Source organism: Hetaerina americana, unplaced genomic scaffold (assembly GCF_022747635.1).
Source record: "Hetaerina americana unplaced genomic scaffold, ioHetAmer1.1.p SCAF_4, whole genome shotgun sequence".
NCBI classification, from domain to species: Eukaryota; Metazoa; Arthropoda; class Insecta; order Odonata; family Calopterygidae; genus Hetaerina; species Hetaerina americana.
The window spans coordinates 57,974,860-57,992,766 of NW_027286985.1; the positions used below are offsets into that span (position 1 = coordinate 57,974,860).

The following is a 17,907-nucleotide window of genomic DNA, read 5'->3' on the forward strand; positions in this document are numbered from 1 at the left end:
TATGTTTCATATCCTTACACTAAATAAATATTGGTGTTATGTTAGCCGTTTTTAATGACTCCTTGTGATCTACTAGCGACTTCTTAAATATGATTTCTATATACGGTGCAATATCCGACGCTACATCCTTAAATATATGAGCGGGTATTTGATTTCTGATCCTTTATCGTTCGTGGAAAAAATTCCATCTTAAATCTATCTGCTCTACACTTAATCTCACTCATCTTACTAACATGGTCTTTCCTTCCGCAGTACGATGGGGGTATTTATACATTTTCAACATCACTACTGAGGAGATCTCCACCGATTATAGCATCACCATCATTGTGTTGGTATTAAAAACCTTTGATTTGTTGATCTAATTCTATTATTGAATCATCTTTGTCGTCTGGTGGCCTGCAAAATGCGCATACATTAATTCTTTTGGATTGAGGACTTTTAATTTAGGACCTAACACTTTCCAAACCATATCCTGGAATTAATTCAGCCTTACTGACGCAAAAATTTGTAACTGCAACAAATAAACCACCCCTGATTCTATTTGCTCTGTTATTTCTGTAAACGGGGAAGTATTTTGAGAAAATTTCACCGTCGGCGATATTAGAGGATAACCAGCTTTTAGTCTTATAGCGCCCGTGCTCTGAAAAAGGTGATGATATTCTACGACATCGTTTTTTTGAACTTCCGCAATTGACTGCCAATATTGATAAAAACATATTTATCGCAATAATTCTTCAAGTTGAAAAATACAATGTTTCTCATTGCATTCAACGTAAATGTTGCCACGTACACGTTAGGAAACATTCTACTCGGGTACGTAAGAAAGATATTCAGCGAGACGCACTAAGGGTTACTTTGTCGGCGGAACGTCTGTTGGTGAACCTTACCGCAAAGAAGAAAAGGAAATGAAACAGAAGTCGGAGATGGATCCATTTATTACCGCATGAATGCAGTGCCCGTGCTTGGTGGCAAAAAGTGCAGAGGGGTATAATTTCAGTCTTTGAAAATGTGCTATAAACAAAAGAGCTAACATACCATATATACAACAAATTTTTTTCATTCCATTTAATTTCAAGAATTAACAATAAGGTGATACGAGGCACATCTGAGAGACCACGGGAACCGTGATGGAGGAACGTGCCCTCCGGTCTAAGGTCAGCTGGGTCGTTAAGCATTTAGTCCAAACAGAATACGCATCACTTTCTGGTTACTTTTCTTCCAAATCTCTTCTCACTTCCTCCTTGCCGGTCAAATGAGATTGGGCGACTAGTTTTTGTACGAGCCGAGGTAGGAACCGCAGGCGGGGCAGTAGTGCATGCTGTTCTGGCAGGAGTCCATGCAGTACGGGAATAGGCAGCACGGCCACAAGCTGTCATCGGTTGCAGTAGCGAAGATGGAGTCAAAAAGTGACTGATTAGTAATAGAAATTGATGAGATTTCCGCGTTGTCGCACATGGACTTCTAACATTTAAATTGGCAATCGAAAGTGCCAACTGATAACATGAAATGCCACACACAGGATCACATCTGTAGTGTGCATCTGTGCCCTTTTGTCACAACTTTACCAAAAAAAAGGCAATGTTAAAACTTTTCCTTTGAATATTATTTTAAATTACTCCATAAACGGTGGGATTATTTACACATTAATACTACATCTTTCTCTGTTGAGTAATGTTACGAAAAAGAGGCACCACATGATGCCATCCCTTGTTAAAGATTCGTTGTTAGCCATCTACTGGCGGATTATGACAAGAATCGGCGACTGTGAACGAAATGTTGAGCGTTAACGAACAAATGACCCATATTTTATGAGATTAACCAATAACATTAGAAATATGAGGATGTTGTAATGTCATTATATAGAGTGATAAATAGACTGGATGTGTTGCAAAATGGCCGTGGATTTGAAGTACCCTCTAAATCTAGGAGTTTATCTACCTCTCACACATTTTGGAAATTTTATTTATCGCTCATGTCCATTAGTGAGGGTGTGAAACGTTATAGGCACTAAAAATGCGTGATTATATTCAATTGGAGGACTAAGCACCATACTTATGTACAAGTCCATTAAAATAGGTCACTTAAATAGATTTTGTATTTTTAGTACCCCATCCTCACGGCAAAATATAATTTATTTTGATAAAAAATTCAAATAATTTGGTCGGAATTTGCTGTGGAGGGAATGCTCTATGAAATCTTTAAATATTATAATTGGAATCAATTGAACCTTCTATAGGAAGTCAGTTTTCACTCTGAGAAAATATTATATTGGCGTGGTGATTGTCGGAGAGTATTGTTTAGTGCCGGATGACAAAATTCACCCGATGAAATTTGAAGTTACTGGGAGAAATTAAAAATTACTGCAGTAAAATCGACATTTCCCAGGGGTAATCTCTCGATGGTGGGGCTAAGAATAGTTGCTCCATTTTTTGAAGAATGGAGATCATAACAATATAAAGTCGAATACACTTACCCGAAGATGCAAAGGAGGACGGCGAACATGTGGGTCCGACTAGAGGGCTCGTGGTCGACGCGTGTGTGAACCACGGCGTGACAGCTTGGGCACGTCACGCACGTAGACATGGGGCCCAGTATGGTCCCGGCTGCGGGAGGATCGTCCGTAAAAGAATGCATGCGAGGAAGAGACGGGAAAAGAAGATATGCATAAATTAAATTCAATCGCACAATTCTTCTTTAGGCTATTACCGTAACTGTTACGCATTTCCTCAAAAGCACATTCATAAACGGAAAAGATAAAGGGTCAAACAAAATCATTGTACCTGTAGGTCAATACGAGGGTAGGGTGAAAACTAATGGACACATGCTTGTAGACCACAAACAAAGTGACCTCCAGAAGCACTCCTGGTGGCATGTGGAAGTAACATTCCCCCTAAACATGCATGCGCAGTTTTGAGTTCGTTTCATTCATCCAATGTAATTCGAGAAGCGGAAGTATGGAGACGTGTTTTAGTTCTATGTCAAAGCGAGTTAAACAGCGTGCTGTTATCGAATTTTTAACTGCTGGAAAAGTGACTCCAACTGAGATGCATCGTTGTTTAAAGGCTCTTTGCGGTAACGATGCTGTAGAAAGGTCTACTGGAAATCGATGGGTAGTAAAATTTCGTGGTTGCGAGCCTGAAAAAGGCATAATTGTTGATCAAACATCAGCGAATGTGTTCGGGGAAGCTCACCGAGTTTATGTGACCGATTTTCGGGAACGAGGGGCAAAGGTAAATTCTTCTCAGAATATACAGACTCTAAATCACCTCCGACGTCGAGTTTGTCATGTTAAAGGTAGCCTGGCGCCAATAATCTTGCAACATGACAAAGCTTGTCCACACACCTCGCGCGCAAGTGGGGAGGCTCTGCGAAACCTGAAATTTGAAACGACTCCACACCCTCCTTATTCCCCCGATCTTGCGCCTTGCGATTTATATTTTTTTCCTCAACTCAAGAGACACCTCAGGGGTAATCATTACACCTCGGACGATGAGGTGAAGGCAGCTGCCAAGTCCTGGATTCGAGAAAAGTCGGAGGGGTTTTTCAGTGACGGAATGAAAAAACTTGTTACACGTTAGGAGAAATGTGTTAGTCTTAGCGCTGACTATGTTGAAAAATACATACTTGATTTTGAAACTTAAGAGTCGTACTTTAATGTGCTTTTTGCCCGATCTGGAAATTTGCTTTTGTTCGCGCTCTGCAAGCACGTGTGCAGTACTTTTCAGCCTACCCTCATAGATGCGCTTTCTTGAACCCGAAAATATCACATTTGAAAGCAGAACATGCAGTCCCCTACAAGCGCAATGAAATAGGCATTGACCACAGGTGTTCATTATCCTCCGAAAAATAAAGGCCCGACCATCTCACCCACGATAGTCATCTCTTTCGAAATAGTCATCATGGATTTGTATTCATCAGCATGGACTGATGGAAGAGACTGATCAAATACAAGGTAGACTTTTTTTACTTATTTATATATTCTGCAAACCACCGGTAGGGTGTGTGGCAGGGAATATGGATGCTGCAACGGGATTATTAGCGGGTGTTTAATTCTTTTAATGCTGAAATGTAATTATTGCATTTATTTATGTACACCACAAGCCATTACGGTGTGTGGCAGAGGGTGAATACACCCCAGACGAATTTTTACCGAAAATGACCCTACCGCGGTCGGGCAATATTATTCTGATCCTTCATCGTTCGTGGAAAAAAATGCCATCTTAAATCTATCTGTTCCACAATTAATCTCTTTAATTTTATTGGCATTATCTCTTCTTTCGTACTACGATGGGGGTAAGAATACATTTTGAGCATCACTGCTAAAGATACATCCTTCCAAAAGAGATTTTAACTGTAATTTAACCTTCGGTCCGTGAGTGATTCCCAGCCTAACTCCTGGAATATTTTGGATACGCTACTAACTGTATCATTTCAACTTTTTGCAGACCTGGCTCCTCTACGCTACACGTGATTCAATTAGGCAATCAATCCAACTTCGAGAGAATCCTATGTACCTGCAGCATATTCTAAATGTTTTAGAATATGTCGCACGTCAAGGTTGTAGTCCATGGGACGGGAAACGTGATTGTCAGCTCACTTTTCATAAAGCATTGGAGGTGACGGAATTCACAGTATTTAGTGCGAAATATCGAAGGACGAATATTAAGAATAGATATTAATATAGTGTTATAACTTTATTACATAATCTAAAAGAATCTTGGTGTGCGCATTTTACAAGCCAACGGACGACAAACATAATTCTTTGCTCGAACTAGAACAGCAAATTAAAAGTTTCTCATCCCAAAATAACGATCGCGACGTAACAATCGGTGGAGATTTCATTGTCCCATCTGGTTGATTGGAGCACGTATGATTTTAAAACGGGGGGAAAAGGCAAAGATCCCTGTGTTATATTACTTTACGTTGAATTCCTTGCATCAACTTGTCACTCCAAACAACGAGAGGCGAAAATAGGTCTCCTAGATTTGTTAGCAACGATCATACCCAAAAATGTTTTAACTATAGAAACTTTAAAGGGAATTAGTGACCATAAAGGAGACAGGAAATAATTGTTACTCACTTGGCACCTGTATGACGGTGACGGTTGATGTTGTCGGGGGCGGGTTAGCCGTGAAGCCATAGGGTTGAGGAGCCGGCTCGGGGTATGCTTGCGGTGCCGGGGGAGCGTATGGTGGCGGCTGCGTCTGGGGAGGGTATGGCATTCTTCCTGTAGAAGGTGAAAGGAAAAGAACAAAATTGAATAGTTAATTATTCTATAAGGTTACTCCAGGTTAGCAAGTTAATTCAAAAAAATATTAAAATAACATGGTTTATTCCAACATAGTCATTGATTAGAAATTATTAGTACATCAGATCATTAAATTCTTAATCAAAGATTTACTTATAAGATCCAAAAAAAATTAAAAGGAAAAGGTCCCAAAAAACTAGAGGCATTGTGAAAAAATACAAACATAACTAAATATACCTAGGCAAAACATAATTGCTTTTTTTATTAGTATTTGAACAGAAAAATCGCTACTGCAGCAATTTAGTAGGTAATAAACCGGTGCCCTGAAAACAAGCAAGAGTAGGGGCATATCTTCAAAGGTAAGGAGATTCACACGTTTGTACCGATGATGAGAGTGTAAATCCGCGTGTCAGATGAAATCGTCACTGTGACAGTGGAAAACCTAACTTATTTTAGGAACTATCCACCGACTTCCACTCTCATCTCCAGTTATTCCCATGCCTCTCTTAAACATTTTCTCCACATATACGTTGATCATAAAGGGTGAAAATGGGCACCTCTGCCTTACTCCTCTTCCTAAAACTGCTCATCTGAGCTCTCCACCCGCCACTCGCACCTGAGCAGTCTGAGGCATGTACAGGTTGCGGATGTCTCCTATCCCGCCAATCCACTCTTATTTGCTGAAATACATTTATCAATTCTGCCTAATTTACTCTATCAAACGCCTTTCCGAAATCTACAAAATAAACAAATGCATCCTGATTATATTCTATTTCCCTCTCTTTTAAGGACCTCATTACTGCTAAGTCGTCAGGCGTGTCTCTCCCCTCCTTGAATCCAAATTAATCATACTCAAAGTAATCATTTGCCCTGCTCTCCATCCGTTTGTTGATGATCCTGAGAACCACTTTAGCTACGTGTGAAATCAAACTCATTTTTCTAGAGTCCCCACATGATGTAGCCTTTAACTTTTTTGGAATGGGAACTAACACTCATTTCATAAAGTCTTCCGGCCAGATTCCTTTCTCATAGATGCTACGAATTAGTCCATATATACTCTTCCTCTCACATTTTCCTAAACCTTTTAGTAATTCTACAGGAATATTACCTAACCCCACCACCTTGTTTGATTACATCTCTCTTAATGGGAAATGAAATCAAGTAAGGCTATGGGGGTAGATAACTCTATCTCATCGTCGAGTATGCCTGGGCCTATCTTCATCTACGTCACAACCACCATAATACTATAAATTAATGGCACAGAAATCTGTGTCATTCTCGCGAAAATCTGATATCAATTATGCGATTATATAAAAGTTGTAATAACATAACATAACAGCAATGATACTATGAAATGCGGGTAAAAAATAGTCAATAAGGGCATATTTTTCAAACTTGGTGCCTCAGAACTAGTGCAAAATAAGTTTAAGAGCACGTTTTAAAAATTAATAAGAACCTCATGACGCTTAAAAACTTAATTCACATAATGTTTGTTTGCGAACCATGGTTTTGTAATACCTTTCATCTATTGCAGTAAAGACATGGATTAGGGTGTTAAAATGAGTCCTGCAGTTACGATCCAAACTCCCTAAATAATTCTCGTGAAGTACATCCCTCAACGTGGCGCGTGCCACCAGTATCACTTAAGTTGATCCTGCCTTAGTTTTTCTTCAGAGCCTGCACGTGTGATGACATCCTAAGCACAAAATGGTCTCACGGCATCGAGAAGCATCGTCCTCATCGAAAATTCTTCACTCGCAAGTACGATTCTCCTCCTAAAAAAATATATATATATTTTTCCAAATTTTTCTATGACTTTCAGCTATTCATGACCTTCCCCGATTTCCTAACTGAATGGCGTTAAAGCATCATTTTTTTAGTTCAATTTATACCAATATATTCTCTTCCTGCTTATGAAAGCCATGTTGCAGTAATTTCACGAATGCACCGTTAAATTTTCTCTCGAGTTCCATCACTAATGCAATTTCGGGTGGATTACACACACACACACACAATGACGACGAGCGTGTAGGTGGATTTTTGGAAGGGGGAGGTGAGACCGAAGGGGGCAATAACCCTCCACCTTTGCTTGGATCCCAGTTGCCCGCCCCAATTTACGCTTGAGCGTCTTTCAAGGGGATTAGGAGAATCGGCCACCTTAATTCATCATTAGCCTCTCAATCCGAATATTGGTAGATCAATCCCTCCATTTTGAACTATCCCATACTAATCTCTTATGCCCTGATAAATCTTTAACCTTACCTCCTCCTTTATTTGCCTATTGACTTAACCCTCGACCTTCTTCACGGAACCTCAACATCTATTTTCCATTCCATTACTATTACTGTTTACGATTTCGTTGTCTCTCCTATCGTTCTAGTTCTCCTTGTCTTTAAGTACCCCATAGAGTATTTTCCTCTTCCATCCTTCTCTATAATTTTTCATTTACTACTTTACCAGTCCATATAATCTTAACTATTCGCCTCAAGCATTAAGTTTCAAAGTCTCATATTCTCCTCTGAAGACTGTGCTTAAGATACGCAAATTTGGGACATTCTCCTCGAGCCCCACGCCACACTCTCGGATTTCAGATTAACGCCCCAAATATGCCTATCTAAAGCATTGTTTTCGGCTTTCCTTGAACAATGATGACGCTTAAGCGAAACCGGAAAATGTTCCTGACCGATATTCCGTAAATGAAAGCGAGTTTCTACTCGTTAAAGAGTGCGCTCCAATTTAATTTTCCTATGCGGAGGCAGTCAAACAAATAACTGTGTAAGCCTTGAAAAATGAAAATAAAAACGTATATTTTAGCATGTTTGTCTCTTTGATTGTGATCGACTAACGAAAGAATCGCCAAGGATAAAAAAGGGGAATTGATGAGCTGTGTTGGGGCTCTCTCCGGCTGTTTTGACAATGTGGCCACATTAGTGAATAACATTCTGATGGCTAAAGCGACAACTGACGAAATCCTTGAGAAAAACACTGATATCATCAGAAGCGTAATACGCGAAGAAATCGCAAAAATGTCGACACAATCTAGGAAAGAAGCATCATTCTCCGAAATAGTATCAGCTCAAAAGCTGGAATCGAAGGGTACTAAGGTAGAACTTCCCAGTGGAAAGCGAATAATTACAAAAACGTCAAAGAGCGTTCTAATCCTCCCACCCGACGATTGTAAAAAGATCGAGACCAGCGAAGACACAAAGAAGGCACTGATAAACCTAGTAGATCCCAAAGAGAAGGGAATAAAAATTCTAAGAATAGTAAGAATAAGGAATAGAGGTATAGGGAGGAAAAACATAAAAAGCTACGACTGTTTCCGAAAGAGAGAACTGATAGTGAAAAAAGAAGAAAAGAATAAGCCGCGTCTCCTTATAACGGGATTTAAAGAGACACTTAAGGAAGAAGAAGTACTTCAGTGTATCAAACTGCAGAATGATCTACCCGAAGAAAGCGAGGTAACTTTAAGGTATAAATTTGGTAGAAGAGAAGCCACAAGAGTAAACTGGGTGTTAGAAGTTGACGCCACGACCAGGAAACAATTACTGACAAATAAAAGAGTGTATATAGGCTATGACTCACACCAAGTCCGCGACCACCTTACAATTCTGCAATGCTATAATTGCCAGACATTTGGACACTTAGCAAAGGAATGTAAGAGCGATAAGAGCACCTGCATTCATTGTTCTGGGGAACATGACTCGAGGCAATGCAACGAAAAAGGAAGTAGTCCAAAATGTATAAATTGTATAGAAGCCGAAAATGGGAAATTCGACCACAATTCCCATGACAGCTAATGCCCTATCATTCAGAGTAAGTTGGAGTGGCTGGCCAGTACGATAGACTATGGAGAATAATCAACATATTCTCAAAATAGGGCAAATAAACACCCATGGAGTCAAAACGCCCACATTAGAACTGAGGGAAGTCAGCGAAAAACTCGGCATAGACATTTTCTTTGTCCAAGAGCTCTACGTCATTAGACCGGGAGAGCAAAAGACCTGGAAAATACCAGGGATGAGGATGCGGGCAAGAAGCATCCCAAGTAATCCAGCAAATAAAGTTTTCGCCAGCATTGTCTTATTTAACAACAGACTGGACGTCGTTGAGTTAACACCTTACTGCGACGAATACCATGCAGTCGCTGACATAACGTCAGGGAAAAGCTCAATAATAATAATAATAATAAATGCCTATTGGCCTCCAAGCAGGTGTATCAAAGCGTGTATAGAACACATTGAAAAATCGTTCAGGGAAATCGAAGTCATAAAATCTTACTATGTAGAGATAGTAATGCCAAAAGTGAAACCTGGTTTCATAGGTTTACGGACTCCAGAGGAAGGTTAATTGAAGAACTAGTCCTAGCCGAAAACCTCTACATTGCTAACTGTATCGGAGAACCGTCTACCTTCTCCAGTCCGAATGGTAAATCTAACATAGACCTGACCATCGTTAACGCCAAAATCATCCGAAATATCACCAACTGGAAAGTCCAGCCAGGGAAAATTACCAGTGACCACCAATTGATCACCTTCGACATTAAAGAAGCTAGTTACAGGGAAACAACCGAAATGAGATATATACTGAACAACGCCGATTGGGAAAAATGCGAGGAGACCTTCCTTAACGTACTAGTAGCCTCGGAACGGAATACTCCATGAACACAATCAACGGAGCAAATAGATCTCAATGTAGCAAGACTAACTAAATCTATAAAAAAACTCCATGAAAACAAGTATTCCAAGAAGGTATTACAGAGGCAAAACTCATCCTTGGTGGAATGACGACCTAAACTACCTGAAAAACCAAGTCCACAAACTGAGAACCGTCTTCCAAAGAAGTCGAGACGAGGACAAAGGAATCCATCGTTTGAGATACCTAGCAAAGCTAAGGATATATAAGGAACATGTTAAAAAATCCAAAGAAAATGCTTGGAGAAAGTTTGCTAGACAAAACTTTGGAGACAACTCCTGGGGGTTTATCTACAAGTTGTTATCAGATAAACTGAAACTCCCAATAATGCCAGGGACTAGAAAAAATGACAAGGGAGAGGTAATGATGATAGAAGAATGGATGGACAAAATGTTGGACACCCTTCTACCAGACGAAGATCGATCAGATAATTGTTACCACGAGTCTACCAGGAGAATGTACAATGAACCGCTTGAGAAAAGCGCCGCAAGGCTCTTCTCGGACGAGGAAGTCAGTGAAGCCATCTACCTGATAAGAGCAAATATATTAAGAAACCCGGCATGTAAAATCAATGGAAAACAGCTAAAGAGGACGAAGACCTTTAAATACCTAGGCATGCACATAGACGATAAACTTACCTTCCAACCACACGTGAACTACACTTACTTGAAGGTTAAGACTATCTTTGGTGCCATAAGAAGGCTTTGCCGATGGAAAACCGATGGAGTAGTAATACCTATTGTCACTTATGGGTGCGAAATTTGGCCCCACAGAGTCAATCTCACAAGATACGAGAGAAAGCTAAAGGAGACACAGCGTGCCTGCTTGATAGCGATGTGCAACACCGTTAGCTGCGACACACTCTGTATAGTGGCTGCAACTCCACCTCTAAAATACCGAATTTGGGAAAGAATTGCTCTAAACAAATGGAGGAAAAAAATAAATATGGAGTATTTCAACCTCACGTTAGATGCAGAAAATTAAGTACAAATATCAAGATTAAAAAGATTATTGAGACAGGAAACACATAGAGAATGGAACAGAGCAGCAAAGGGAATGAAAAACGCACCGAATACTTCCGAACATAGGTGGCAGGATAAAATTAAATATTAAACAATCCTCAGCAAGCACACAAGTGTTAACTGGACATGGGAACTTCAACTCCTACTTACACTTTATAGGGAAATGTTTAACCCCTCTGTGTGAATGTGGAAAAGAAGGCACAGCAGGACATAGAGTGGAGCATTGTGTATTCTATGAGGCCGAGCGACAACTCTTATGGAACAGTATGGAAGAGAAGCTAACGAGCTTTAGGGAAATGATTACATTCTGCCTAAAGAACCACAATAACCTGCTCGGAAAATTTGCAATAAGAAAACCAGCAAATAGTAAACCACAACAAGTGAGCTAACTGAAAAATATTTTGTGTAAAATGTAGCAATGTATTCCCCTATTTATCTATTAAGTGATTTTTTTTCTTAAATTGTTTATCATTAGTTTAACTCCTAACATATATAAGTACCTGTGGATGTTAGCATTTTAGAATAGCTTATGTTGTTTCCATATATCTGTTTATTATTTGTGTTGCTTGGATAACTGAATTTCCATGTATTAAACTCTAGTGATTGTGATGGACATAATGTCAGGGACTTAATGGTGTTTTACTAACACACTGGTTGACTGATTTTTTCAAGTGTTTTGCGATAACCCAATATATTAGTGTTTTTGTGATATTTTAGTACACAAATGGGCAAAGAGACATGTATTCGGAACACTGGTTGACAAAATTTGTTGTCTCAGGCGTTACTTTATGGAATTTGCATAACATATTGAAATGTAATGAAATAATTGACTTTGTAATTCTACTCACTTTTTTAAAAATAAAGTGTGTGGAATTACAAAGTCAATTATTTCATTACATTTCAACTGGTTGACAACTTCAGTCAACTTCGAATTCAGTCAACACACTGGTTGACTGAATGCTTTGTGTTTGCGATAACCCATTATATTAGTGTTTTTGTGATATTTTAGTACACAAATTGGCAAAGAGACATGTATCTGGAACATTTTTAAAGACTAACCATGATATTCAATGGTTCGCGGCTCAACTCTGTGGAAATTCGTGTTAATTAAATGAAGAATACAATGTATCTTTCCACTGTCCTTTATTCACTTACAACTAGTTTCAACGCTCAAGCGTCATCATCAGGGACTGCGGCTTGATTAATTTGTACCTGATGATAACGCTTGAGCGTTGAAACTAGTAGTACGTGAATAAAGGACAGTGGAAATATACATTGTATTCTTCAATTAACTAACCATGATGTTTGTATCTTAAAATATGAAGCATACTGTACTTACTGCGCATGTAAAATTCTTTATTAGTTAACTATGTTCTTGATAAAAGGGGACTAAGATTCAAAGGAATCCCCAACTTACTGTGAATTAAAATTAAAAGTGGGTCCAGGAAACAATTGGTCAAATGGGTATTTAAATTAAATTTAACGTAAGCTGAACCATTTTGAACCCTCTAGCAACATGAAAATAATTGAAAACACCTTGAGACATGACGATTTACCGAAGATCGAAGAACTGATGGAAGCAGGGAGGGAAACATTGAAAAAATGAGGGACAATGATGAATTAAAAGGTGATGGAAGGCGTCAGCGCAAGGAGCTATGTAGTAACCAAAAGCTTGGAAGGGAAATACCTAACATGATACCTTGAAGAGCTGCCATAAGCCTATCTCAGATTTGATAACCAAAGATGATAATGGTTTTGAGCATGAGGCGTGATATCTGAGTGGCTTTAGCAATGGACACTGGCTAAAGGGTTTCGAGTTCAAATCCCGGATGATGCCTTTGGACAACCCCATTTGAGTTCATTGTATGCGATGCATTTTTGGATTACTGGAACTTTATGGGAAACCGCGGTTGACATAGTAAACTCCCCCCTTGCCCTTAAACGGGCAACGATAGACACCGCAGGTCTTACCAAGTTGTGCGATAGACACCGCACAGATAGCACTGCGGTGTCTATCGTTGTTTAATGACCTCTTAGTCATAGGTGTGTCCTTTTACCAATCAAAGCCAACTGTCAGATAGATTGCGAAGTGTTGTTTGAAATTAGCAAATCTTGTTGAACTTCGGTTGCAATACTATTGTATTGCTTGCGCAGAATAAAATATAAAATATTATTTGGCCCCATATGTGCGCGTTCGTTCTGATATCCCGCTGATATTTATGATATATTAGTATTTCGCAATAGGACGTTGCTAGGGAATAACTGCTAATTTTCCGGTCACTATTGGACGGCACCTATATCACTGAAACCAAAACGCAGATAGCTCTAGGGATCTGATTATCTCTGGCATGCTAGGCAATCGCCATGGTAACGCTATCAGCAACGAGATACTAAGCTTCATCCATCGATATTGATTTATATAAGTAAAAGGAGAAGGCATGTAAAAAAATGCTGTCCTTGGTTCTGGAATATAACAGGCTGCCATAGGAGAGGTCACTAATCTGACGTAGTACATACATGTATACTGTAATCCGTATGGATAGCGCTACAAACCTACGATAGCAGTTATCTCCAAAACTCAATGCATTAGATTATTTAGGTTTTTCCGAGAAAAATATGCATGTTCTTATTGTTTATCCCTCTACAATATTCAGAAAGTAACCATGGCGAAATTTACATGTACATCTCTTTAAGTTTGCCGCGACTCACCCAAAAAGTGTGTAGCAAGGGAGAAAAGGGAGAGGGGGGGAGCTAGAAATTTTAAGGGGTGAGAGAAAGCGAAAATAATATCGCTTATAATTCCTAGAACGGACGTATATATATATATATATATATATAGGAAATATTTTTGCATTCGTGATCTGCTGGAATCCGCCTTCCCCACCTCTCCTGTGTTCGTCCTTTATGTGTGTTCCTATCCCTTTTCCTTATATCTGTTTCTATATAAATGAGTATTTGTTCGCCGTTTGGCGGGATTTCGTGTTTGAATGTATAAATATAAATATATATATATATATATTTATTTATATTTATATATATATATATATATTTATTTATATTTATATGTATATATATATATATATATATACACACACACTTTAGCAGAAAACTTAAGTTTTAATTTTACCCACTACAGAAGTTCTCATATGTATAGGAGGGAATAAATATGAACACCGACCACTTATACGATTGACCGCCACTATACTAAGACCGGTTTTGCAGAACTGGAAATCAAGGAGAAGAGAACTTTATCAACCTACGACCACGCAGCAACCCATGACTGGGCCAGCCACCTCGGAATAACAGCGCTACTAGTTGGTGTTGTCCGATTCGAATGGGACGCCGAATAAGTGGTTGCAGACAGGCAAACGTATGCACGCATAAAGAGAAACTTGATATGATTACATGGATCTATTCACTATCCAGTTTTGAACGGTAAAATCGAACGAGCGGCACACAGAACGCTCCTGGTTTTTCTCTCTCGTTCGGAAGTACACGGATCCCATGCATGCGTGAACAGGAAAAATGCACATGTGAATAGATTGGCGTGAGGCAAGGCCAGCCGTAGAGACTCAAGCACCAATCGAACGACAATATCGGCGAACGCAAATGCAGCAACCCACCGCACGCAGTCGTGCGTTAGTAACTGGGAAACACACGGATAATAAACATGGTGAAAATTGAACTCACCCGAAATTAGAAAACATGACAAAGGAGATTTTTACCAATAAAATTAACCAAACACTACTCCTTACTCCCAGGATTTTTTTAGTTTCTGTTTTTATCCTTTCACGCATTGTACACTCGTATACTTGTAAGTAACACACACAACACAATTAAAATTACAATTAATTTGACTTGAGCGATTCGATCAGGGTATAGATCCATATTGCCGGAGATATCAATGACCAATTTTTGGGAAATTCGCCAGTTTGAAGCAAATCAAGAGAGTTGGTTGTTGCTTAATCAGGAAAACTGCATCGTTATGGCGTATTAAAAATAACAGCACATCAACTCCTGCCATACCCACCTTTGTCGTTCATGACGACGGAGGGGCGTACGTGAATGGCCCTGCTGTGTCCGACTCTGAAGTGCTCTCAAATCTTGAAGCCCAATTCAAGTCTCCCAGTCTGAAAATTACACTCCGATTCCCAGTGATGCCGACGAGTCTCTGAGGTTATAGAAGTTGGACGGGACTCCCTCGATAAGAGATAAGTCAGCCGAAAAGAGTGACGCATTTGTGACGTATATCTCCTTAACTTCCTCGTGACTCATCAACACGAAGGGAGTTGGGTAATATCAACAGCGTGCCAACGGTGTGCTCACAGTGCACCGCTAAAATGCTTACAACGTTTGGCTTGAAATGCGGCAAGGCGAACCCAGGGAAATACGAACATAAATCTAGGTGAAGTCAAAAATAAAGTTGCACCCGCACAAAAGTATGCGATAGTATGTTACACTTTGCGAGGAGGTTGCCACTCGCGTTGTAAGCGGAACATCGTTAATGAATAGGAAATGTCACTATCAAGAGTTATCGTTCCTTCTATCCTATCTTAGTAGCAGCTCTCCAAACTAATCTATTCCCAGCCAATCTCTTCATTCCTTCACAGTTCCTTGCACTGCCTCGCTCCAGTGGATAGAGCGTTGGACTGCTGACCGGAGGGTCCCGGGTTCGATTCCCCGGGCAAGGCACTTTGGGCACCTGCAGCTCCACCCAAGCTAAACTGATTTTTCGGGTGCCAGGTCTTCCTGGGAAACCATAACCGGCACAGGGAAAGGAACTGGCCCCCCTACCCTGATGCGTGAATTTTCACTCGCCGTATAGGGCTTAGTACTGGGGATGGTTTACTCTACCATCACCTACTAAACCGACCTTCGGGTTGATTACTGTATTTATGGTTTTATATTCTATTACTCGCTTCTCAAAGTTTATGCTAGGCCTTCACCTGTAGTTTTTTCCTTCCATGTTTCCTTCAATAGTGTTTTTCATAGGCATCTGATCCAAATCTCTTTTCCTCTTAAAAATCTCCTCCATAAGCATTTTTCTTTACCCACTCTTTGAAGAAATTCATTTTATACTCTTGTCTATCCATTTTATTTTTGTACATTAGCAGAACCACATTTCTATCACCTCCAATCTTCGTTTCACTTCTGCTCTTGTCACCCATGTGCCACATTCGTAGAATCGGATAGTCAATATATGCAAGAATGTATATAATTTTTAATGACTCCCTTACATGCCCATGTTCATGCTACTTATCAGCAGTTGTTAGTAATTATTTTTTCCTTATGGTAGAAAGGTCTCCCCACCTTTTATAATCCCCTGTGCTTCTTCCTTCACTAGTGATCCTGGTTCCTGGCTGCAACTGCTAGATTGGCATGCAAGTGTATTTACAAGGAAGGAGTGGCAAAATCGGATTATCGTAGTTGGAACGAATTATTTCGATAAATATCATTGAATTCAACATAAAACATGTTGTAACGTACTCACAATATGATACATGAAATTATATGTTTGTTAAGTACGAGTAATAATGGCGTGTTGCTGTTATAAGTGTAAATTGCATAAAGTGACATCACGCGCGGATGAGAGTATTCGACCGCTTCGTGCATTTTATAGGACTCATATATATATAATTGATGAGATATTTTATTCATAAATAAGGCAAAATTTCACTTTTAAAACGCATTTTAATTGTTAATGGAATCTTAAAAATATCTCTTGAAGGGAAGGTGGACCGAATAGATAAGAGTGTGAGACCGCCCCCCTCCACAAAGATCCTAGATTCAACCTGAAGTGATATACATGATTACATGACTGGAAAATTTATTTTCACAGGATAATCTTTGAACGTTATGCAAACGTTGATGTAGAATATGAAGAGACGCCAGACTTCAAATCCCTTTACCTCTCCTCATAGCGTCTGAGTGCTAGGATCCACCTTTGGAGGTTATTTCGCCTGGTTACGGGCATTAGGCCTCTCATGATACGCTTTTAAGACTTCTTTATTCGTTTTTGACAGATATTGCTCAAATTATTAATGTAAACACCCAAATGTGACCGTGTTTTTACCTGAAAAGCTGTAAACGTTAGCATTTCTACCGCAGGTGAAATTTGGAGGAACTGCTATCAAATCAATTTATTTAGGACAGCGATGGCGAACCTTTTTTACGATTGAGGGCCAACATTTACGTAGTTAATAAGAGTATAACTCTTACTCGCGTACCGACCCACCGAGTGATTACCGTGGAATTGCCTGTAGCGCCCTCTCAGCTTTGCGTGGCAAAATAATTGCTCTGCGTGCCACTTAGGGCGCGCGTGCCATCAGTTTGCCACCCCCGATTTAGTAGCAACAGTAATCCAATCATCTTCGCGGGGCTGAAGTAGAGAAATTGTCGGGAGAAACTTAAGTACACTCACCACTACTTGACTTATGTTTCATTCCTTCATTTCGATGCGATTTTTGGTGGAAGAATGGGCCGCCACCATTAAAGACGTTTCATTGAGATTATTTCTATGGGGAGAATAGGCACCCACGTCGCCTCAAAAGTTTCATTTACAGGGTGCGGCAACATAACTTCCTTTTTTCAAAACGCATTAAAACCCATTTCATGAAACAGAATATTTTTATTATTTTTTTAATCTAGTTACATAGTCAAAGTTTTGTTTTACACAGTTTTGAAAATCAAATCAGGTAGGTGACGCCCCTCATTGTCCATACACTGAATAAGCCGATTTCTGGCGTTTGTCGTGATCCTTACTAGCATAGCAGCAGGTATGTTGGCAATTTCTGCCCTGATGTTGTCCTTTAGGTCTTGTAGTGTCCTTGGACGGTCTACATAAATGCGGGATTTCAAAAAAACCCACAAAAAATCGCAATGGCCCAAATCGGGGTAGTGGGCTGGCAACTCCAAATCGCCCCTAAATGAGATGACGCACCC

At 39.7% G+C, this 17,907-nt stretch overlaps 1 protein-coding gene across 2 annotated transcripts; it reads right to left on the reverse strand.

The window, feature by feature from the left end:
* Window positions 1-917: 917 nt before the first annotated feature.
* On the reverse strand, window positions 918-15,127 carry LOC139692323 (lipopolysaccharide-induced tumor necrosis factor-alpha factor homolog). Of its 2 annotated transcripts, none has more exons than XM_071590442.1 (4): window positions 14,996-15,127; window positions 5,081-5,227; window positions 2,474-2,603; window positions 918-1,369 (listed from the first exon to the last, which is right to left on the reverse strand). In XM_071590442.1, the coding sequence occupies exons 1-4, from the start codon at window positions 15,006-15,008 to the stop codon at window positions 1,267-1,269; spliced, it is 393 nt and encodes a 130-aa protein (XP_071446543.1). In that variant the 5' UTR covers window positions 15,009-15,127; the 3' UTR covers window positions 918-1,266. The 2 variants fall into 2 exon arrangements, with proteins under 2 accessions (XP_071446543.1, XP_071446542.1); XM_071590441.1 differs by having other exon boundaries at window positions 918-1,410.
* Between the last annotated feature and the right edge of the window lie 2,780 nt (window positions 15,128-17,907).